Source organism: Myxine glutinosa, chromosome 5 (genome assembly GCF_964187855.1).
Source record: "Myxine glutinosa chromosome 5, kmMyxGlut1.1, whole genome shotgun sequence".
Taxonomy (NCBI): domain Eukaryota; kingdom Metazoa; phylum Chordata; class Myxini; order Myxiniformes; family Myxinidae; genus Myxine; species Myxine glutinosa.
This window is the reverse complement of record NC_136265.1, coordinates 164,098,339-164,121,765: the sequence shown is the minus strand read 5'-3', so window position 1 is coordinate 164,121,765 and position 23,427 is coordinate 164,098,339. Positions and strand designations below refer to the sequence as shown.

The following is a 23,427-nucleotide window of genomic DNA, read 5'->3' as shown; positions in this document are numbered from 1 at the left end:
CTCGTCTTGTTCCTTATCTACAATGAATGACCTCTTGATTCTCTGGAAAACTCTCCATTCATCTTTAAAGCTCCTCCTATCATGTCCTACGGTGTCCCAATCCTAGTGACGGGGAGATGGCAGCTGCGTAACACCACTGACCTGGAAAGGATTGGATAATGGCCAAACAGTTGGTAGGTGCCTTTCATTCCAGGTAAATCTCATCCCCTCTCTTCGTCTTGTCAAATACACAACAACAACAACATGCATTTTAAAAGGCCATTTTCCCTGCTAGAGCGGGGGTTAGCCTTGCGGTCCCCATGACAATCTTCTCCATCTCCATCTTCATCATGACACAATCTTCTCCATCCATTCATTTTGTCAAATGAATCCCTCTATTTATTTATGTAACCAACAACTGGAAAGATACCATGGGATCTGTAACATACACAACCTGGATTTAGATGCGACCACTGGCTTTGTCTATGTTCATCATGACAGCGTACACCATTGATGCACTACCTTCTACTAGCATGGAAACTATTTGTAGATTTCAACCCAGTGGTGAGGATAAAACTCAGACTAGACGAGCCTGACAGTCACGTGACTACTCGAGTTCCTTTGAGTCGATTAACTTTACAACATATTAATTCAAGCAGTATTTGATTTATAATGGATATCTACTTTAAATAATAATAAAAAAGAATGAATTACTTAGTCATTCCTCCTGTTGACTTTATTTTTCCTGCCTTCTTCCTCTTCCTACCCCTTTTTCTACAGTACGTTCCCTCAAAGAATCCAGCGTACACAGACGTCGACCCTGAATGGTCATGAGCAACAGGCCTTAAAGTTCCAACACAATGTCTTACAAAAACTCTTAAGTAAACACTTCATTCTTTTCATTTTTTTATGAACAATCAACCACAATTGCTGCGCAATTCAAAAATAAACATCACCTGGTTATGCTTCATTTGTTTGGGGATTATCTGGTATGATCTTGATAACCTTAAGACTTCATCCCAGACAATAGCTGAAGACAGTAGTACAGTAGTCGCACACATTTACAGTGCAACTAGTCCGCAACAAGTCCAGCCAATCATGACATGGTCCGCAAAAACTACGATTAATGCTGTGAGAACAAAAAGCCAGGAAGGCATTGATGCGCCTCTTTTGATACAACAGCGGAACTTGGGATTTAAACCAAGTATCTGCAAAACGACTGCCGTGCCAATGCTCCTTCATGCCTCTCCGCCGAGAACGGCACCGATTGTTCTCAAGGCGGCAGGCACCGAGGCCGTAGAAAGGCCCGTGAAGTCGGGTCCGGGAGGTGTTTCGACCTTGGCTGAGGGCAACCGTCGATTACCAAGCAGCATTTGAGCCACAGCTGGGTACCGCATCAAATCCAGCAGCTCTCTGATTCGGCGCAGCAGAGTTTCTACCTCACAACCTGGCTGTCTGACAGCTACCCATGGCTCCTCAGCAATGGTCCAGTGGTCTTCTGAGATTTTCCTGTCCCATTTGCCCTGCAACTGACCAGGCTCTTCTGGCAAGATGCTGGGAGTGGAAGGTTTGTATTGTGTGTAGATCTTGTTTAAACTCAACTGAAGCCTGAAAATGGCAGACAGTGGGTTAACAATATTGATGGGCAGCACATCTAAGACAAATGTTCCCTATATATGAAATGAATGAATGATCGTTCTAAGGCTATTTTCCCCGCTAGAGCGGGGGTTAGCCTTGCGGGCCCCATGACAATCATGGTTCCCTGTTTGAGGCAATGTTTTTATGGCCGGATGCCCTTCCTGACGCCAACCCTTGGTCGCCTCTTACGATGCGCAGGGACATGGTGTACCTATTCTAAACCGGGGTACACACCGGGATCATTCATCCCAGCAAGCTGGTACTCAATTTGCCGACCTCGGAAGGATGACAGGCTGAGTCAACCCCCCTGGTGTTCATTTAGCGATCGACTGGGATTCAAACTCAGGATCCTAGGATCCCAAGACAGCACCCTAACCGCTAAGCCAACACCAGGCTTAGCGGTTATGCTTAGCGTTCCCTATGACATCAAATAAACTAGTGCTCAATATCTGTTATGTAATCTCAGTAATGTAAACGAGGCAAATTGCTGGCAAATTAAGATGAATTTTGTAGGGAAGGGAAATGAGGGAGGGGGGGGGGGGCAGCCATTTAAAAACTATGCCCAGTTCACCTGCGGTTGAGATCCTGAATCTTCAATGCCAGTTTAGCCATGGCCACGGCAAGAATGGAGAGCAGTCGTGCACTGTGTGTGGGCGAAGACTCGGCTAGTAACGTCTCAGATGTGAGAGTCTCCAGTGCATTGTAATACAGAGTGATGGTGTCTGCAGATCCTTGAACATATTCTCCAATGATCCATACCTAGGGTCACCAGGAAAGGAATATCTGGGCTATTGGATTGCTGGAGGCAGCAAAATGACTCCCTAACATTACCAATCGGTTTGGGGCCTACCACAGGGTGGAAAGTTTTGAGGGGAGGAAAGGGAAATAAATTAAGAGAATTTCAAAATTTAGAAAGGGCAGGATGATCTAAAACTCCAAACTCCATCATCTATTTCTATATTTTCAAGTGTTTGTGTGTTTGCTTGTGTGTACGTTCATTTATCGCCGAACCGTAGCACCTAGAGGCCCCAATTTTTGGGTGTAGGTACTTCAGAATCTGGGGAAGATTTTAAGCTACCAACACGTTGGCCTTGACGTCCGTTTTGAGGCCACCAATATCGCTATGAAGTGTATATTAAGATGTGGGGTCAGGCAGTGCTGCCGCTGGCCTGAGGCAAAAGGTAACCGCCATGAGGCCAATAACTCCAGAGCTTTTCAATGTGCCGGAGAGCCCTTGCTCGTATTTACATATTTTATAAAGAGAGGCCTTTTCCTAAAGTTTCCCCTTCCGGTTGGAGAGTTTTCCTTGGCAGTCGGGAAATGGCAAACTTTTCTAAAGGTAAATAAAAACGATCCTTTCCATAATATTTACATTGTTTTTAAAATGTTCTGAAAGCATGACGTTTTGTAACGCAAAATAGGCAAAACTTTCATTATAAACCAAGAGCAAGATAAATCAAAGATGGTCATTTTCTGCAAATACCACATGTATGAAAAGGGAGAGGCGGGGTAATGGAGGGGCTGGTGCTGAGAGAAAAGCCACAATGTCGACACTGTGCTCCAACAGTAGGTCCGGCCAGGCCTTGCTTATGCGCATCAGTTCAGAGCTTAGCTGCCTACACAAACACGCACACACACACATACTGCATTCAATCTCAGATTTCGGGGCCGATTACAGATTTCCTGAGATGACACGATAGAAACTCACGGTAAAACATTCTCTTCGTAGCCAGGGGATGGAAGCAGCAGCCAGCTTCTCTCCAGCAGTGCGGGGAACAAGCGCCTCTGAGCAGCATGGTCTCCACACTGTGTAAGCAATGCGAGTCACAAACTGCACAAAGTAAGGAAGCATGCGCAATATGAGTGAGTGATGGGAGGGAGGAAAGGGGGGTGGAAAAACAGCAAATACTTGTGCTAATGTACGGAAGAAAACTGGCAGCAGTAGTGTTGCAGATTGTGCTGCCTGCATGACTCGTGAATGGGACACCATCTCATGAAGAATTTTATGCAGCTGGTGTAACCTGCACCAGGAAGCCAGGGTGGAAAAGAGGAAAGGGGAGAGCACATGACTATGACAACAATGTTTATCTGTTGGTACAAATGTCTTATTTACTACACACAAACTACAAACAATCATAAACCCTCGTTTTTCCCTCTGTATTCCAGTGCAGGGACATTGAAGGTCCAATGTAGCAAACATCGATTCCTCACCGATCAATTGTCTCTCCAGATCCAGCTGTCCCTCGGAGCAGGAAGTTGAAAAGGAGCTGGTGTTCAGGCTGCCTGAAGGCCTGCATGCAAGCAGGTGGAGGTAGACTGTGTCCACCACCCTTCTCCATCCTGCAAAACATGCGTGTAATACAGGCATGTCGATGTTGGAAGGGATACAGTTACAGTCCTCGCCAAAAATATTGGCACCCTTACACGTTTTTGAAATAACTCACAATTTTCTCAAAAAATAAGTTGAAATTGACAAATGTATTTGGTCTCCACAATTCTTTATTTCACTGTTGATATTACAGAACCTTTGTTTTCGATTCAGAACTTAATATATCCTTTTACATCAGAAAATAAAAAGAAATGGCATTGACAAAATTATTGACACCATGGCCTTAATATTTGGTATCACAGACTTTGGACAAAATAACTGCAGTCAAGCGCTTCCTGTAGCCATAAATGAGCTTCCCACACCTCTCTACTGGCAGTTTACCAACTCTTCTTGTGTAAACTGCTCCCGTTATCCCAGATTTGAAGGGTGCCTTCTCCCAACTGCTGTTTTCAGATCTCCCCACAAGTGTTCAATGGGATTTAGATCTGGACTCATTGCTGGTCACTTCAGAACAGTCCAGCGTTTTGTCTTGAACTATTTCTGGGTGCTTTCTGAAGTGTGTTTGGGGTCACTGTCCTGCTGCAAGACCCATGATCTTCGACGGAGACCCAGCTTTATGACACTGGGTTGAACATTGCGCTCCAAAATGCCTTGGTAATCTCCTGATTTCATGATGCCATGCACACATTCAAGGTACCCAGTGCCAGAGGTAGCAGAGCAACCCCAAAACATCACTAAACCTCCTCCATGTTTAACTGTAGGGAAGGTGTTCTTTTCTTTGAAGGCTCCATTCTGTTTTCTGTAAACATAGAGATGATTTACTTTCCAAAAAACTCTAATTTGGTCTCGTCTGTCTACAGGACATTCTCCCAGAAGGATTTTGGCTTGTTCAGGTGTGTTTTGGCAAACTCCAGTCGGGCTTTCTTAGCAGTGGGGTCCTCCTGGGTCTCCTACCATAGAACCCCCTTTCATTGAGTTGGCGACGGATGGTGCGAGTAGAAACTGTCCTACCTTGTGTCCGAAGGTCAGCTTGAATCTGTTTGGCAGTTGATCGAGGTGCTTTCGTCACCATTCAAACAATCCTTCACTGCAATCTACGATCACGTTTTCTCTTGTGGCCACATCCAGGGAGGTTGGCTACAGTATCATGGGCCTTAAACTTCCTGATAACATTGCATACAGTGGAGACAGGAACATCAATGTCTCTGGAGATGGACTTAGAGCCTTGAGATTGTCCAATGTCCATGCTTGGCAACAATCTTGTGTCTGACCTCCTCAGACAATTCTCTGGTTTTCTTCCTTTTCTCCATGCTTGTGTCCGAAGGTCAGCTTGAATCTGTTTGGCAGTTGATCGAGGTGCTTTCGTCACCATTCAAACAATCCTTCACTGCATTCCTTCTTAGTGTCGTAAGAGACGACTAAGAGGGTTGGCGTCAGGAAGGGCATCCGGCCATAAAAACATTGCCTCAAAAAGAGAACCATGACAATCACAAGTACATATGGGCAGGGTGCAGCTCGAAGTGGAGATCGGTTTCTGAGGTTTGGGACATGGAATGTGGGGACAATGACAGGGAGATCAGGAGAAGTGGTGGAAGTATTGGTCAGAAGAAGAGTGGACATATGTTGTGTGCAAGAGACGAGATGGAAGGGAAGTGGTGTGAGAATGGTGAAGGGTAGGCAGGGACAGAAATACAAGTTTGTGTGGCAAGGGTGCCCGGAGGGCGTGAATGGTGTTGGTGTCCTGTTTTCTGAGGAGTTTGTAGACAGTGTGGTGAGTGTGACTAGAGTGAGTGATAGGTTGATGATGGTGAAAATGATGATTGGAAAGCTCTTGGTGAACGTCATCTCGGGATATGCTCCGCAGGTTGGTCGAAGCGATGAAGAGAAGGACAAGTTCTGGTGTGCGATAGAGAAGCTGATGGAAAACGTGAAAGATGAGGAAGTTGTTGTGGTGGGAGGAGACCTGAATGGACATGTGGGAAGGAGTATGGATGGTTTTGAGGGAGTTCATGGGGGTTACGGATATGGTGTGAGAAATGGAGAAGGTGAAAGGATTTTGGAGTTTGCTGATGGAGCTGATTTGTTGATTTGTAATACTCAGTTCCAGAAAGAGGACAATAAGCTTGTTACATACACATCAGGTGGGTCGACGACAACCGTTGACTACCTGATGGTGCGTCGGCGAGATAGGGGGCACCTCCGGGACACAAAGGTGATCCCAGGGGAGGAGGCTGTTTCACAGCACCACTTGGTTGTCTGCGACATAAGGGTGAAAGGTGCGAGGAGAGCTCGGCGGGTGAAGTACCAACCGAGAATGAAGGTGTGGAGGTTGAAAGAGGTGACAGTAAGGGAGGCATTAAAAGAGAGGCTGAGTAGGGTAGAGGATGATGTGGTTGAGCTTGAAAGTGGTTGGATGTCAATGAAAGCTAGTCTGTTGGGAGCCATTGGTGAGGTATGTGGATGGACAAAAGGACCACCGAGGCACTCGGAAACATGGTGGTGGGATGTTGAGGTTGGAAAGAGGATTGACGAGAAGAGGAAGAAGTTCAAAGAGTGGCAGAAGGCGAAGGGTACGGGAGCAGAAACAGCAGAGCATGAAAGTTATAAGGCAGCCAGGAAGGCTGCAAAGAAAGAGGTAGCAAAGGCGCAGGAGGCATGTAGGAAAATGTTCGGAGAACGCTTGGATTCGGAAGAGGGTCAGAAAGCAGTATTCAGGATTGCAAAGCACATAGCGAAAGAGAGGTGTGATGTGATGGGGGTGAGTTGCTTGAAGGATGAAGTGGGACAAATCGTTGTCGACCCAGATGGAATTAAAGGAAGATGGAAAAGATATATGGAAATGCTGTTGAATACAGAGAATGAATGGGATGGCAACATAGAGAGTAACCCAGTTTTAGGACCGGCAGAGAAGATAACTGAGAAGGAAGTTGAGGAAGCGATAAAAGCAATGAAGAGTGGAAAAGCGGGAGGGCCGACGGGAGTTGTGGGAGATATGTTGAAGGCAGCAGGAAGTTGGGGTGTGAAGAGAATGACAGAGATCTGTAATCTGGTGGTGAAAGAAGGCCGCATTCCAGTGGATTGGGAACTGAGTACCCTCGTCCCTCTATACAAGGGGAAAGGTGACCCTCTGGAGTGTGGCTCGTACCGAGCGATAAAGTTATTGGAGCATGGAATGAAGGTATTGGAAAGGGTGTTGGAGAGGAGGATAAGGAAGAAAGTGAAGATCGACGAAATGCAGTTTGGATTTATGCCAGGAAGAGGAACGACAGATGCGCTTTTCATTGTGAGGCAGTTGCAGGAGAAGTACATGGATAAGAGGAAGAAGTTGTTTTTTGGGTTTGTTGATCTGGAGAAAGCATTCGATAGGGTTCCACGCAAAGTATTGACATGGGCATTGAGGAAGTTAGGAGTGGAGGAATGGTTGATCAGAGTAGTGATGGCAATGTACAAAAGAGCACGCACAGCTGTAAGGACGAAGGACGGGAACAGTGGTGAGTTTGAGGTGAAGGTGGGAGTGCATCAGGGGTCGGTACTAAGTCCACTACTATTTGTAGCTGTGATGGAGGTGCTGGCTCAGACCGTAAAGGAGGGTTTACCGTGGGAGTTGTTGTATGCAGATGATCTGGTGTTGATTGCGGAAAGTATGGATGGACTGAAGGAAAAGATGAACAAGTGGAAGGAATGTATGGAGACAAAAGGTCTGAAGGTGAATATCGGAAAGACAAAGGTGATGGCAAGTGGTAAAGCATGTGCTGAGGTGGAAAGAACTGGGAAGTGGCCGTGTGCTGTGTGCAGGAAGGGTGTCGGAGTGAACTCCATTCAATGTACAATGTGTGCTGAGTGGGTTCATCAAAAATGTAGTGGTCTGAGAGGGTCATTAACCAGTGTGGCAGCTACATTCAAATGTAAGGTGTGCACAGAGGGAGCTGCAGATGGAGGAAATGTTGAGTTGGATCTTGGAGACGGCGTGAAGCTGGAAGGTGTGAAAACATTTTGCTACCTCGGAGACATGCTGAATGGAGAAGGTGGATCAGACTCGGCAACGGTTGCTCGAGTGAGATGTGCATGGAAGAAGTTTCGGGAACTGAGTGGCGTGCTGATGAGGAGGAGAGTGTCGCTGAAGCTGAAGGGAAAGGTGTATGCTGCATGTGTGAGAAGTGTTATGATTTATGGGAGCGAGACATGGGTAATGAACGTAGAGCAGCAACGAAGGCTGGAAAGGGTGGAAATGCGAATGGTTCGATGGATGTGCGGAGTATCGTTGAGAGAGAGGAAGACAAATGATGAATTGCGAAAGATGATGGGAATATTGCCTGTGATTGATGCTGTGAAGAGGAACAGGTTGAGATGGTTTGGTCATGTATTGAGGAAGGATGAAAGTGACTGGTTGAGAAGAGTGATGGAAGTTAATGTAGAAGGAAGTAGAGGACGGGGAAGACCGAGAAAGACTTGGCTAAAGATGGTGGAAGAAGAAATGCGGGCAAGGGGGTTAACAAGGAGAGATGCAGAAAATAGGGCAAAATGGAGAAGATTGTCATGGGGACCGCAAGGCTAACCCCCGCTCTAGCAGGGAACATGGCCTTAAAATGCATGTTGTTGTTGTTGTTGTTGTCTCCATGCTCATTGCGGTAAACACAGTGACACAAAACTGCAAAATGACTCCTGTTCTCTATTCAAACTGGTTGAATGAGTGATTTTTAAATTGCAGGCACCTGCAACTCACCACAGGTAAGTTAAATTCCAAAGTAAAGGACAATCACCTGCTTGAAATCAAATTATTTCTAACAACTTCTAAAAGGTGCCAATAATATTGTCCGGGCCATTTTAGGATTCCTTGTTTGGAATAAGCTAAGATTTAGTAATTTTTTAATTTTTTTTTTTTTTTGTTCCACTGCAAACAAAATAAATACATATGTGGATACCAAAAGATTTTTTTTTTTCAACAATTTTCTGGAAGAAATGGTGCATTATTTGAAAACAGTGCAAGGGTGCCAATATTTTTGGCCACGACAGTATTGATATAAATGTATTCATTTTGATGGTTGATATGACATCACTGACACTATAGTTACTGATTTGATTCACACAAATATATTAAGTCTAATATTCCTTTTTGACATTAAAACTGGCCATCCCGTGTCTGCCGGCACCATTTGGTGGATGATAAAGATCCCATGGTGTCCTTTGCAAAGAGTGGGCTATCGATCGCTGGCACCATGAACAAATTACAAATTCCTGCCCTAACTTTAGTTGAAAATCAGGCCTCACCAGCCAGTTCGTGAAAGACTTGAGCCAAACTTCCCCCGGCCAACCCCATAAGAACGTAGAAATAATAATGGCTGTTTGAACTAGAAGTCGTCTAATAGTCCTTTGAAGGGTAAATCTTTATTGGGTACATTAATTACGTGTAACTTGACAGAAGACAGTCGATGACCCAATTGTGGACCAAAAGTACTCATTTTATTTCGTCTATCATTATGCACGACCCTAATTTATTCTAAGGCAGGGCCTCCGCTCAGTATGTTGGTGGCCCCCGCAAAACCTTGCGTGGGCGTCCTTTTATCACAGGCCCAATCAAATGATGTCATATCTTCAGGTGAAGAACATATTAACAGTAAAAAGTCACACACACACACACACACACACACACACACACACACACACACACACACACACACACACACACACACACACACACACACACACACACACACACACACACACACACACACACACACACACACACCAATCAACGATGCACGCAATTTCACCTTTCTGCTTTTCCTGGATGCAAAATCGTCAACAATGACATCATACTTTAACCTGTATCATTTCAACATTAATGTCCAAAGGTGGACGGACATTATGTTTTCACCCCTGTTTGTCTGTCTGTTTGTGAACAGGGTATCTCAAAAAGTTGTGGATGGATTCGGACGAAACTTGGTGGACATTTGGCTGTGTGACAAGGACGAATCGATTTGATTTTGTTGAAGATCCGGATTGGGATCTGGCCTGTCAGTAGGGTACAAAACACAAACTGGTCGGCCTAGCGGAGGTATCTGCTCTACCGAGTGGCGTTGTAGTTGCACCATTATCTCAATATTTCTAGTGGAGTAAATATTTCCAGCACTAAGTTGTGCAGAAGCTCGAGTTCCTCCAGCAGCTTGTTAGGCCCCAGATTACTTTAATTTTAATCAGTTAGCAGGATATGGAGGTCATTACAGCTTTTTCTAAGATCACTATCGCTCAAAGCTTCCGTGGTTGTGATGTTGAATGGCTGGAGGACGCAGCGCAAGTGCTCGACTTTGACTCTCCAGTGTGGTCAGGCAAACGTTAATAAGCCTGTAGAGAAATTCACTTTTGAACCTTTCCTGTGGTTCCGAAAGCAGTGGCATCTGGCATCTGCAGACTCGTATGAAAAAAAAAAACGTTTTTTGCTAGGCACGTGAATTCACTCGAACTTAAAGCATTTCTCTGGACAGCTTAATCATTTTCTCCGAAGTACTCCCAGGCTTAAGCTCAAGTTTGGCCATGTTATTGGAATTGTGTCTACACTGTACTACTAGACTTGCAAGATACTTTGAAAAAAATTGCAAGCTGATGTGAGGGGTGAGGGGAAGGCTTCTGTGAGGGGGGGACCCCTGTGGCCACGAGGGTCGTAGTGGCCTAGCGGGTGCCCTGTGTAAGGGGTGAATGAAACAATAAACTAGAAAGCATCTGAAAATGCAATGGCCGTCCAAGTCCACGTCCGTTTGTATTCGGACGACTTCTTCTTCTTCCATATGCTCAAAATAACGAAAAGTTAAAAAAATACAAAATTAAAATTTATTTTATGCAGCCTTGATATTTGAGCTTTAGATCTAAAAAAAAAAAAAAATCAGCTCCTAGCTTTTGATTGGTGAACCAATTTTGTGACCCATTATGCAAATTCTTAAAATTTCAGGTCAATCGGATGAAAATCGATGATTTTAGGTGATGCTGACCTTTGACCTTTTGACAAATTTATTAATTTGCCTTCTTTGTATCATAACGGGGCTTTGGTGAAAATTTGATGACAATAGCTCAAATGGTAAAAAAGTTACGACCGAGACACACACACACACACGCACGCACGCACGCACGCACGCACGCACACACACACACACACACACACACACACACACACACACACACACACACACACACACACACACACACACACGATTACAAAACCCCGTCTCCTGTGCAGGGGATGGTCTAATTAAAACCATAAAGTGCAATTGCAAGTGTTGAGTGATTAATGCTCATGAAAAAAGCAATTATGACATCCTAGCTACAAGCCGTGGTATTTATCTAGATGCCAACCTTCGCCAGATGTAGCACACTAAAGTACAGCATACTTGAAATTACTTGTAGGCCCATTAGCCCAGCATCACAAACAGAAACCATTGTAATAGGAAGAAGTCTGGAGGCACCGGTGGTGAGAAATGGTGGTTGAAGACCTACTGTGGTACCTGAGTAGCTGTAGGGCAGCTGCAAGGCAAGGAAGGTCCAACAATGCATGTAGCATCTCCAGGCTAGAATCAGGGGAGAACATTGCAGGAAGAAGTTTCAGCCAATCGGCAATCATTGAAGTGTGCCAAGCCACCATCTAGGGCCATGGATGGAGAAAGCATCTATAATCATTTTGAAATTATACGAACAAACTCTAAGTCTCCATCTCCAAGGTTGTCCACCATCACCTCATGACCCTCCTCACCTTGAGTATACCAGGGAAGCATGCTTGTACGGCACCGCCATTCTTGCAAAGCTGTGTGCGATGCTCACGGCATAGCCGCAAGAGGCGAAGGACAACCGGAGCCTCATGGAAGCAGCGAGAGGTGACAAGACATAGTGCCTCGAGGCTTGAGGAATCAAGGTCAGCCGCCACCACAGCACCTACCAAGAGCAAAGAAGTGCTTGGCTGGGACAGATGCAGACCAAATGAGGTAAGGAAACCGATGGCTATTATTATTATTATTCCAAGTAAGAAGGTTATCACAGTTGAGAATTGGGAGAATAATGGACAATGTGGTGTTGAGTGCAGACTAAACCAAATACCATGCTTGAGAGAGAAGGCGAGGATAGATAGGAGGAGGCGAGTGTGTTGAGGTGACACAAGACGTAACCAGGACATGAGCCGCTGAGAGGCTGCCAGGACCATTGGGATGAGGGCAGCATCCGACTGGCACAGCAGGTCCAGCACAGCTAGGGCCTCCTCCACACACTTGGAGACACAGACGTTAATAAACATTATGCCAACATTCAAATGAAGGCTCAACCTCCTCAACTGCCCTATCTGTGAGCACTTCACTTCTGTTGAAGAGAAACTAAACTGAAACCTCAAAAACTAAAAACTGCTCTCAAGTGATTATTCTGGGGGCTTTCATTTTAGAAGAAAAATTAAAAAGAAAGTAATCGATATCATGCAGCAAATGCCACTTTAGTGAATTTCCCAATATATGGTGGCTATGATTAGCTTTCTTAACACAGATATATTTCCTGGAGGCAGACATGTTAGACTGGTGACATCACATATTTATCTTATACTAGCAAAAGTACCCAAAGTACCCGTCACCCGTCACGTCACCCGTCACGTCACAAAGTACAAAAGGCCAAAGTACCCGTCACCAGTGATGGGAAAAGCTAGCTATTGTGGCGGTGAGAATAACCACAGAAGATGACAGTCAGGCAGTTGTTCGGGAAATTCAATCTATCCTGTAGCGCTCATTTTCACCATAGGTGGCGCTATTCAAACCAACTGCACCAGTGAGGAAGTATACCACCATCATTTTTCTTGGGGTTCCCGGGGGTTTTCCAGCGGCCGAAGGAGTCCCTAACCTTGATAACAACCTTGTACCTCTGACAAATTTGGTCCAAATCCATCCAGAGGTGTAGGAGCGTATAGGTAACAGTCAGACAGATCGACATGGATAGTTAGTTACTAGTACACCCAAGGGTATGGGAGTGGCAGGAAGGGTTATTCCTCTCTGTGATATATAGATTACAGTAGATCTTGGCTTGGGCCTCAAGAACGTTGTGGGTGTGTTCACTTACCAAGTTTCTCATGGAGCACTCACCAAATGGCTTAAGCATTCAAGTAAGCACTCCGTTCAAAACCATCGATAAGGAACAGCTGGCTTGGCAATCGCCTAGCTATCTGCTTGGTAAATGAACACACCCCGGGTTTCCTCCCTTTCAGTTTGGTGTTAAACAGCAGTTGCGACTGTTTGAAAAGTTAATCATACGTGTTTGTGGTTTATAAATTTTTTTTTTAACTTCTGGTAAGGATTTTCCATAAAAGGCCACGATAAGCTATTTAAATACACATCAACACGGCGTTTGTCCAAGGAGGAAACCCCTTGGGAAGAGGGGATATTATTAGTATCAATATTGTTTTGTAACAACATTAATATTATGCTATTATCTTTTATGTTGTTATTACTTTTGTTATTAGATGCGACTTTGGAAAAACACTATGATTACCATTCTTAACACAGATATACACGTCAACACGAAGTATGTCCAAGATGCAAATCCCCTTTGGGGAGGGAAGGGGGAAGTTAAATTGCTACAACCACCGTTGTGTGACCCTTATGCCCCCTATCAAGTTTGGTTGTGATTGGATAATTATAGACCGAATGTATTGCAGTCAAAAAAAAAAGACAGGTGGACACCAAATTGCTTATTTTAGTATAATAGACAAATGCCGGTTTATTCATTAAATTTTACATTTCAATAAACACTTGAATTTACCAGAAATTATAAAAAATATTGACAACAATTGTAATTAGACAACTTATAAGCAGTTGCCTTTAATAATAAAGAATAAGATTGTTTCTTGCTCAACATCATGCCTGTAAAGGTGGAAAGCTCTTGTGAACAGCCTTTGACAAGAAAATAAATGCTGAGATTTCCAAACAGGATAAGAAACGTGCCAAATTTTATTTTCATTTAAATCATATGTAGCACAAGGCTGCGAACAGCATCACTGGCTGAGGCGCGGCTGTGCCGCTGATGCAACGCCCCCTGTAGGTTAGAGCAGGAATTTGGAATTTGTTCAGGATGCCGGAAATACCTTTCCTACTCTTTGCGAGGGGCACCCTGGTCCCAAAGACAGACATCAGAGATACTCCTTTGACATCTACCAACTAATTCTGGCAGACAGGACACCAAGTTTGACGTCCATCCGAGGGACGGCACACACATTGATGCCTCGCCTTGCCTGTGAGACACCAGGAAGACAGTGGGTGGTCGAAGGTTTGAACCCAGGCTAGACGGCTCAGAGGCGAGTGTGCGTACCACTAGGCCATCCTGCCAGCTCAAAAATCATACCTTAACTTTGGCTGTCGTTTAAAACATCTTTTAAAAGCACACCGAGAGAGCATAACAAGCACACACTCACAGATTACCGCTTTTTGAAGCTCTGTATCAGCTGTGTTTGTAGCGCCTGCGGAATACGCAGCAGAAACAACCCCAATGCAAGACACATTCTCAAAATGCTGCACAAAGCACAAATTGGCAACCATGTAGAGGTGCCACAATTTGGGACGTTCCTGGTGCAAAATGCGACACCATACGACACCAGTGTGAGGACGATGCGTCACTTGTTAATGTCAGCGAGGATATTAGCAGTGCATGCCGGGAAGGCTCTCGCGCAGACTTACGGCGGGTGCTTTGCTCCATAAGTCTCAGGCAGTACTCAGCAGCTTTACGTGCGAGCAACTCTCTCGGGGAACTTTGGCGAAAAGTCCCAGAACCCCCAGAAATGTCACTGCCTGCGGCAGACATCTTGTCTGGTAGGACGTAAAAAGGAAGTGGTTGGGGCGGGGTGAGGAAGGGAGTATGATGATAAGATGGAGGCACATCAAGGTGGGATGTATTACAATGTAGTAAATCGAACCATCAATGTGAGATTACCACATCATCAAACTCAACAAATTTCAAACACATTGCATATAATGATGTCAAATCAAAGACACGTTGCATCACAACGTGCACTTTTTACTCATGCTGTGACGCACAATTGCATGATGCCGATGTGATATTGCCTACTGTGTGACATAAATGGGAGATAATCTGAACAAATGGGGGTTAAAAAAAAATTCCTGGAGTTTTGAGACTGAATGGCACAGTGGCTTCCACACAAACAAAGCACTTTTCACCTGCGAAGGCGATGCGAGTTGCCGTAATATATATGAATGAATGATCGTTTTAAGGCCATTTTCCCCGCTGGAGCGGGGGTTAGCCTTGCGGGCCCCATGACAATCATGGTTCCCTGTTTGAGGCAATGTTTTTATGGCCGGATGCCCTTCCTGACGCCAACCCTTGGTCACGCTCTTACGATGCGCAGGGATACGGTGTACCTATTCTAAATCGGGGTACACACCGTGATCATTCATCCCAGCAAGCTGGTACTCAATTTGCCGACCTCGGAAGGATGACAGGCTGAGTCAACCACCCTGGTGTTAATTCAGCGATCCAGCGACCGGGATTCGAACCCAGGATCCTAGGATCCCAAGCCGGCACCCTAACGGCTAAGCCAACACCAGGCTTATTGCCGTAAGGTAATTGTTATTTTTGTTTTCCATTGCAATTGTCGAGCTGTGTTTATCGTTGCCTCCTTCCAAGTCATAAGTGCCTGCTTGCTCCAAGGTCGGATAAATTTTTGGAAAACAAAAACAAAAAAACAGACCTGAATCGAGTTGAGGCCTTGTATTGGAAAGCCAGAGTCGCAGCATGGAGAATGCTTGCACACTCAGCCAATGGGCATCGGTGGGAGGTTGAGCCTGACACAGCACCGTGAAGAAATCGCTGGAAACGCAACCATCCAACTCCAGCAAGGAACTCTGCTTGGGGAAAATAGTGGGGATTAGGGGAACAGTTGGACAATTATAAAACCAGAAGGTTCCCACTTTAAACATGCTTGACCACACATCTACCTGTCGCCCACGGGAGATGGAGAAGAAAGACAAGTGGGTGTTGCTCGGAGACTGTGCTGCCCCCAAGTGACGCAACCATCGTGCCAATCTCTTGTTCATACTGATCACTTGCTCTGCGACCATTGCATGGACGAATAGAGTGGGGTGGGAAGGTGGAACTTAAGGAAATCCAAAAAACACAGGGAAGGAAACTTCAGGGTTACGTGTTTAATGGTAGGGAGTAAAATGGAAAACGAATGGGGGAAAAGTACAAATATTGAGGAAATTGTCAAATATAAGTGTAAACCTTCTGTGAGCATCATGTGTGGCTCCAGGACTATGGTACGAGACAGGATGGGGAGAAGCAAGCGGATGTCGGGATCTTCGGGAACTTGCCGAATCTCGAGCAACTCGAGAATCCGTGTTCGCACCTGTCCTAATTCTCCCTTTCCATTTGCCTGTGTTACATATGAACAATGCATGTGCCAGCTCATGATTATCAGAACAATATGCATATCGACATTATATGTCAATTAAAATCCAATATCATCTTCCCCACCTGTGCAAGAACTACGGGTGCCAGGCAGCAGAGGCTGCGAGGATCAGGTGCCGTAGCCTTCCCGCAGGGCAGGTTGAGCGCAGCGAGTGGTGAAGCTTCACAGAGCACCGCTGCACACAAACGCCTCACCCGCTTGGGACTATCTGCAAACAGCACTACACCCAGCAACTTGTCCAGTGCCTCACGAGGCAGCCTTGTGGAAGCGGAGTGCGGGGAGAGGGGTGGGGTTTGGGTGGAGGGTGGAGGTAGAGCAAACAGTACCAATGATTAATCAACAAGATACAACTCTCAAACACACTCTAAGAAAATGAGGCAATAATCTACATATTACACAAAATGTCAACATTTTTAAATCTCCCCCTTGGTTCCTCCTCTTCTTTTTTCTATTTGACCCCCCACACCCACAGATCTCGACTCTGCATATGTAATATGTATATAGCACCCTTGGCCATTCCCACAGTGTAAATGCATGCTGGCTTATTACCTGCGAGGTTTCTTGGTAGAAAAGATGACAAAACGAAGTCGTTGCAGACAGTTCACAGTGTCTGCACCAAACTCTTTGGTCTGCAGCAGCATGGACACACGCCGGCAAAACTCAAACACTTCCTCCTCACCCAGCGATCTGAAATAACCCCTTCTGGCTTAGAAAAAAATATTGACCAAAATCTACCACCATCTTAAAAAGAACTAGAACGGCACTCTTCAATGTCAACCGATATGCCTCAGCCCACATTATTACATCATTGCACATACATGTACCAAGTTTGATTTAAATCCAATCAGCTGTTCTAAAGCATCACATTTTTACCTGGCATGACCTCTGACCTTTGACCTCGATGCCGAAATGAATCCATTAGTCTTTACTTCATAATATATACATATCCCAAGTTTAGTGAAAATCTCATCACTGGTTCACAAGTTAACTCGGTAACATAATTTTTACTTAGCGAGACCTCTGACCTTTGACCTCTCGACTCCAAACTCTAATCGGTTCATCTTTACATCATTCTACATATTTGTACCAAGTTTGACTTGGATCCCTTTGCCGTTCTTAAGTTATCGCGGTGGCAAAAACCGATCATGGAAGGTCTGATGGCCGCACAGGCGGACAGATGGACGCACGGACAGCCGGACGGACAACCCGAAAGCATAATGCCTCCGGCGAATTGGTCTGAGGAAGCATAAAAAGTACTGCAGCCATCCTACCGTCCATCAATTGCGCTTAAATTAATCAAAACATCATGCAGTTTCCAAATCAGTGATTCGGCAGGATTCTCGAAACACCAGTGTTACCACAAAACTATCAAGCAGGTATTGCAGGAAGCTGTCCAAGGGAGAATGCATCTATACCACACACCATCATGTAACTACAACCAACTGAGGTACGGCTACAAACCAGCGTGAAGTATGACCAATGCACAAAAAGGAAATGTTAGACCCTTACAAAAGTTTCAAGAGAGATCTGATGAGATTCTCATCAGATTTCCAACAGATCCCAAGACAAATCATGAGATTTTTGTCAAGATGGTTCTCAAACAACTCTAAAGCAAAAAATAAGCCAAATGCTTAGCAATTATTACTAGAGAGTTCATAGAACACTTTCCCCTGCAGGGCCTTGAGAAAAAAGGACGTGGGCGGGGTCTGCCACGGAAATTTGATTGTGACAATGTAAAATGCCGTAATATTTTATACGACAGAGTAATGCTAAACAAAAGGGTGCGATTGGTGCCAAGAAGGTGCGATTTGTGTTCTACAGCGCTCAAGTACAGTATATAATTAAATTGAAATAAAATAAATATTTTAATGACTACAGAAAAACAAAATCAGAAGTTTATCACCGTTGACCCAGCGTCTTTTACACCGCCCTATTTAACACATTTAGTCAGGGCCCTTGGGGATATTTTGGTTCAAATTCTTCCAAAAGCATCAAATTTGGCGCAGATGTTGCCCATGCCATACTCTTTCGATTTTTGACGGGCGCCAAGGGCGGTACGATCCGGGGACCATACCGGTCCATCCCGCCATGTCACCTGACCTATGACGTCATAATTGGGATATGCATCCAATCACATGGCGTACTATAAGTGGTCAAAGTTCAAAATGAATCGATCGAAAAATGAAGGCAGGGATCCATTTTTAAGGTTTTCATAAAATCCAATATGGCCGCCAGGTCACATGACCTATGACGTCATATTTATGACATGTATACAATCATGTATACATGAATCCAGATCATGATCGCACAAAAATTAAACACAAGGATATGGCACACAGCTCATAAAACATCAAAATCCGTGCCTTTGTAATTAGACTGATGAACTGCATATGCCTGAAAATTAGGAAATAGACATGTAAATATTTCCTCTAATTGTCAAAAATAAGGTCAGAGTTCGATTACCCAACCCAGAAACATAAAATGGTGAACCTCGCGTAAATCTTGACAAAAAACTCAAAAACCGACATGTTTGACTCAAAAATGACCTTTAAGATGACCTTGAGGGTTGACCTTGACCTCGAATCATCAAAATAACATCATAATTGGATTCCTCGACCTCGAAACCCCCTGGAAAGTGGTATCATACATGATTCCAACCCTTTTGGTTATGCAACTGATTTTCCTCTAATCCGGGTGGTGGCAATTTAGTATTTCGCCAATATGGGGCCCCCGGGGGGGGGGGGGCGGAGGCGCCCGTCTTGGCGCCCATCAAAAATCGAAAGAGTATGGCATGGGCAACATCTGGGCCAAATTTGGTGCTTTTGGAAGAATTTGAACCAAACGGCCCCAAAATATCCCTAAGGGCCCTGACTAATTACAGTATCTCCATGCCTGCCTGTGTCCTTTATGACGATCTAAAAAAACTACGTTTCCGGTTTGGAATGATTTTCAATTTTGTTTCACTGCCAGACAGACAGACTTGAAAAAAATCTCGCTTCTCTCTGTGCACGTGATCAGGATGAATTCAGAGCCAAAGTGAAGGCAGTCCCCAGTTTCTGAACATAGTGTTCTTGGAGATGTGTTTGTAAGCAGGATGTTCGTAAACCGGAACAATAAATCCCCTATAAATACATGTAATAAGTGATTAATTGTTTCCCAAACGCAAATTAAATCCTGTTTTTGTTCCATAAAAACGTTATTAAATGTGCTTTCAAAATAAGAAATTAATAAATTGATGCGATGTATACATACAGTCATCCTTAATATATTCACAGACCAATGTGTGTTTGTGTGTCACGCTACTCCTACAGTTCTCGGCCGATTACATCCACACTTGCCACATAGGATCAGCATGACCCCAATTAGTGTATGGCGGTGTTCTTATCTTTGCCGGTGGTCGCTGTGGGCTAGAGAGGGACGGGAATCAATTTCTCCATGTGAATGTGTATCGTGTAGCGCTACCTCCAGGTGGGAGATGGTATTACAGTGCAGTGGGGTGTTTTGAGTTATAAGTTGTATTTCAGAAAATCCGTGTTCGTGTGAAAGGATTGAATGTTCGAAAGACCGAAACATGGTTATAAAGTACTGTATCATGTTCGTATGAATGGATGTTCGGAAGCCGGGTCTTTATAAATCGGGCATTGCCTGTACTGCTAAACTACAGGTTCGTTTTCCAATCTGTGTTCAAAATATAACATTCAATTGAAATGAAAGGGGAACCCAAACGCAATTTTTTTTTTTTTTTTTTGCCATTCACAAAGTGTGGAAAAAGCCCTAAAGTGTCGATTTGCGATTTCACCAGTGACGTCACACTATGAACTCACGTTCACCCTAACGGCGGCATTAGCAGCTCGGAAGATTCTCAGTATGTTGAAACCGATCCTTTTTTGAAGAACCTATAGGAGACAAAATTAGTGATGGAAACGTTGTCAGGGGAATTGTGGAGTTGTATTGTTTTGAGCCTTGTGTTAGCGACGAAGATGGTGTTAGACTGTTAGTGAAGATGGCGGTGTTCGTAGTGCCGACGAAGCCGGTAGTCGCATGTTCACAACAGATTGGTAGGTTTTGTTTTTCCAATCAATTGACGGTTTATCAGGGATTTTGTATTACTCCAGAAGAAATATGGCACGACACAGCATGGACACGACACAGCACGGCCATGACACGGCATGGACACGACACAGCACGGACACGACACAGCACGGACACGACACAGCACGGACACGACACGGACACGACACAGCACGGACACGACACAGCACGGATATGACACAGCACGGATACGGCACAGCACGAACATGACAGTACTAACATGACACAGCACGGTCATGACACAGCATGAACACGACACAGCACAAACATGACACAGTACGGATACGACACAGCATGACCATGACACAGCACGGTCATGACACAGCACAAACATGACAGTATGGACATGACACAGCACAAACATGACACAGCACGGACACGACACAGCACGGACATGACAGCACGGACACGACACAGCACGGACACGACACAGCACGGACACGACACAGCACGGACACGACACAGCACGGACACGACACAGCACGGACACAGCACAGCACGGATACGACACAGCACGGACACGGCACGGACACGACACGGCACGGACACGACACGGCACGGACACGACACGGCACGGACACGACACGGCACGGACACGACACGACACAGCACGGACACGACACAGCACGGACACGACACAGCACGGACACGACACAGCACTGACACGACACAGTACAGCACAGATACGACACAGCACGGACACGACACAGCACGGACACGACACAGCACGGACACGACACAGCACGGACACGACACAGCACGGACACGACACAGCACGGACACGACACAGCACGGACACGACACAGCATGGATACGACACAGCACGGATACGGCACAGCATGAACATGACAGTACTAACATGACACAGCACGGTCATGACACAGCATGAACACGACACAGCACAAACATGACAGTACGGATACGACACAGCATGACCATGACACAGCACGGTCATGACACAGCACAAACATGACAGTATGGACATGACACAGCACAAACATGACACAGCACGGACACGACACAGTACGGACACGACACAGTACGGACAGGACACAGTACGGAAAGGACACAGTACGGACAGGACACAGCACGGACACGACACAGTACGGACACGACGCAGCAAGGACACGACACAGCACGGACACGACACAGCACGGACACGACACAGCACGAATAAGACAGCACGGACACGACACAGCACGGACACGACACAGCATGGACACGACACAGCACGGACACGACACAGCATGGACACGACACAGCACTGACACGACACAGCACGGACACGACAAAGCACGAATAAGACACAGCACGGACACGACACAGCACGGACACGACACAGCACGGACACGACACAGCACGGACATGACACAGCACGGACACGACACAGCACTGACACGACACAGTATGGTTGACTTTTAATCACAAAATTACCCACTTTATAAATCGGAAAAAGGCACATGACATCATATCTATTTTACAAGGTATCAAATGATCGATTAGCGTTGAGGTGGTCTGAGCATTTTGGTTCCACTTTCAGATGTTCCTTGATCATAAACTGACGTTTGTAGACAAAAGGACAGACAAAGTGAACCAATTGCTTAACACCACTTTTCGCTTCGAACGCGTGGAGTAATGCCATAATTATGACACAAGAGTGAACCTTCTTCTCTAATAATACGCTTATTCTGTTTGTTACCTGCAAAATCGAAGATTCACAACACAAGTATACTGGTAGGTTGGGTCTGTTATTATGTCTGTCTGTCTGTCTATCTATCTATCTGTCAATTGCCTACCGATCGCAATTACACTCCAATCTTCATGAACCTTAACCACCTGGTAGGGGTAGTCACAAGCTTGAAGCCTATTTTTTAGGTCAATAGGTCAAGGTGACATAAATCGTCAATTTTCATTAATATCTATATACATACGATATATAAACCCAAAATATCCCCTTCACAAACCAAAGTACAGTGCAGCTTGATAGTGGAGATAAAAGGAGTACAACAACCAGGGACCTATCCTCACAACGCTCTTCATAGTTAGACGAAGAAGAAGAAGACCTGGGCTTTAATCATTGTAATCGACGAAGTGAGAATATTCGTTTTGAAGCGATGGGAACCATTTTCAAGCCCATGTTGCATTTTATATACAGAAACACCACACGGTGAGTGCAAATAAAACGAGAAAGAAATCGATCGGACGATTCCGAGGCCTTTTGAGCGGTGTAGGAATTGAGGCGCCACGACCACTCGCATGGTTGTTGTTCCTTTTCTCCACAGCTTAGCCTGGATATATCACTCGATCCTATTATTCGGTTTCGGAGACGTACCTGCTCTGCAGCAGCAGCTGGGCCATTGCGGAGAATGGAGCACGCAAAGTAAGGCAAATATCTACTTTTGTTTCAAATATTCCCGGATGTAACAGGCTCACCGCTACCACGTGACCCCGATTATTTTAGGCGCTTCTTCTTCTTTTTCTAGAGAGAGACAGGGCGTGAGGCGCGCGTAATGTTCCCGCTCTCACAAGCGCTCCTTTCTGTCACGTAATCCGATTGGTCTATATTTCGCCTTCACACGTATCGCACCCACACTTCATTTATATATATTTATATTTATTTATTCATTTATATATTTATTTATATATATATTATATATACACTTCATTTATATATATATTATATATACACTTCATTTATATATATTTATATATATATCGCACCCACACAATATATAATAGAGCAAGTGTTTGCATATGTATGTCCATATGTATGAGCATATGGATGTGTGTCCGCTCTTCACCCATTGGTTGGACAGCTGACCTGACTCCACCCACAAATGTAACCTGAAATACTTAACCTAAAGTACCCAGAGGACACAAAAGACGCCCCCCCCCCACCCCCTCGCCCCCCTCAACACCCAGAGGACCTACAAGACCGCGAAGAGCCAGAGGACCC

At 45.1% G+C, this 23,427-nt stretch overlaps 2 protein-coding genes across 3 annotated transcripts in view; one reads left to right on the top strand and one right to left on the bottom strand.

Annotated features, from left to right (window-relative positions):
- Nucleotides 1-947, top strand: part of LOC137426814 (protein tweety homolog 1) — a 70,924-nt gene extending 69,977 nt beyond the window's left edge. Inside the window, exon 16 of the mRNA XM_068115738.2 lies at nt 760-947. Coding sequence (XP_067971839.2) covers nt 760-813 — 54 coding nt within the window. The 3' untranslated portion in view covers nt 814-947. The remainder of the gene's footprint in view (nt 1-759) is intronic.
- Nucleotides 698-22,936, bottom strand: AP5Z1 (adaptor related protein complex 5 subunit zeta 1). Of its 2 annotated transcripts, none has more exons than XM_068115729.2 (17): nt 22,804-22,936; nt 16,929-17,066; nt 16,445-16,637; nt 16,193-16,343; nt 15,907-16,064; nt 15,660-15,813; nt 14,632-14,760; nt 14,377-14,414; nt 12,026-12,191; nt 11,685-11,863; nt 11,440-11,576; nt 3,829-3,957; nt 3,527-3,638; nt 3,326-3,423; nt 3,101-3,233; nt 2,189-2,376; nt 698-1,587 (listed from the first exon to the last, which is right to left on the bottom strand). In XM_068115729.2, exons 1-17 carry the CDS (start codon nt 22,827-22,829, stop codon nt 1,218-1,220), a joined length of 2,499 nt encoding a protein of 832 aa, XP_067971830.2. In that variant the 5' UTR covers nt 22,830-22,936; the 3' UTR covers nt 698-1,217. The 2 variants fall into 2 exon arrangements, with proteins under 2 accessions (XP_067971830.2, XP_067971831.2); XM_068115730.2 differs by having other exon boundaries at nt 15,907-16,019; nt 22,804-22,928.
- Nucleotides 22,937-23,427: the final 491 nt, after the last annotated feature.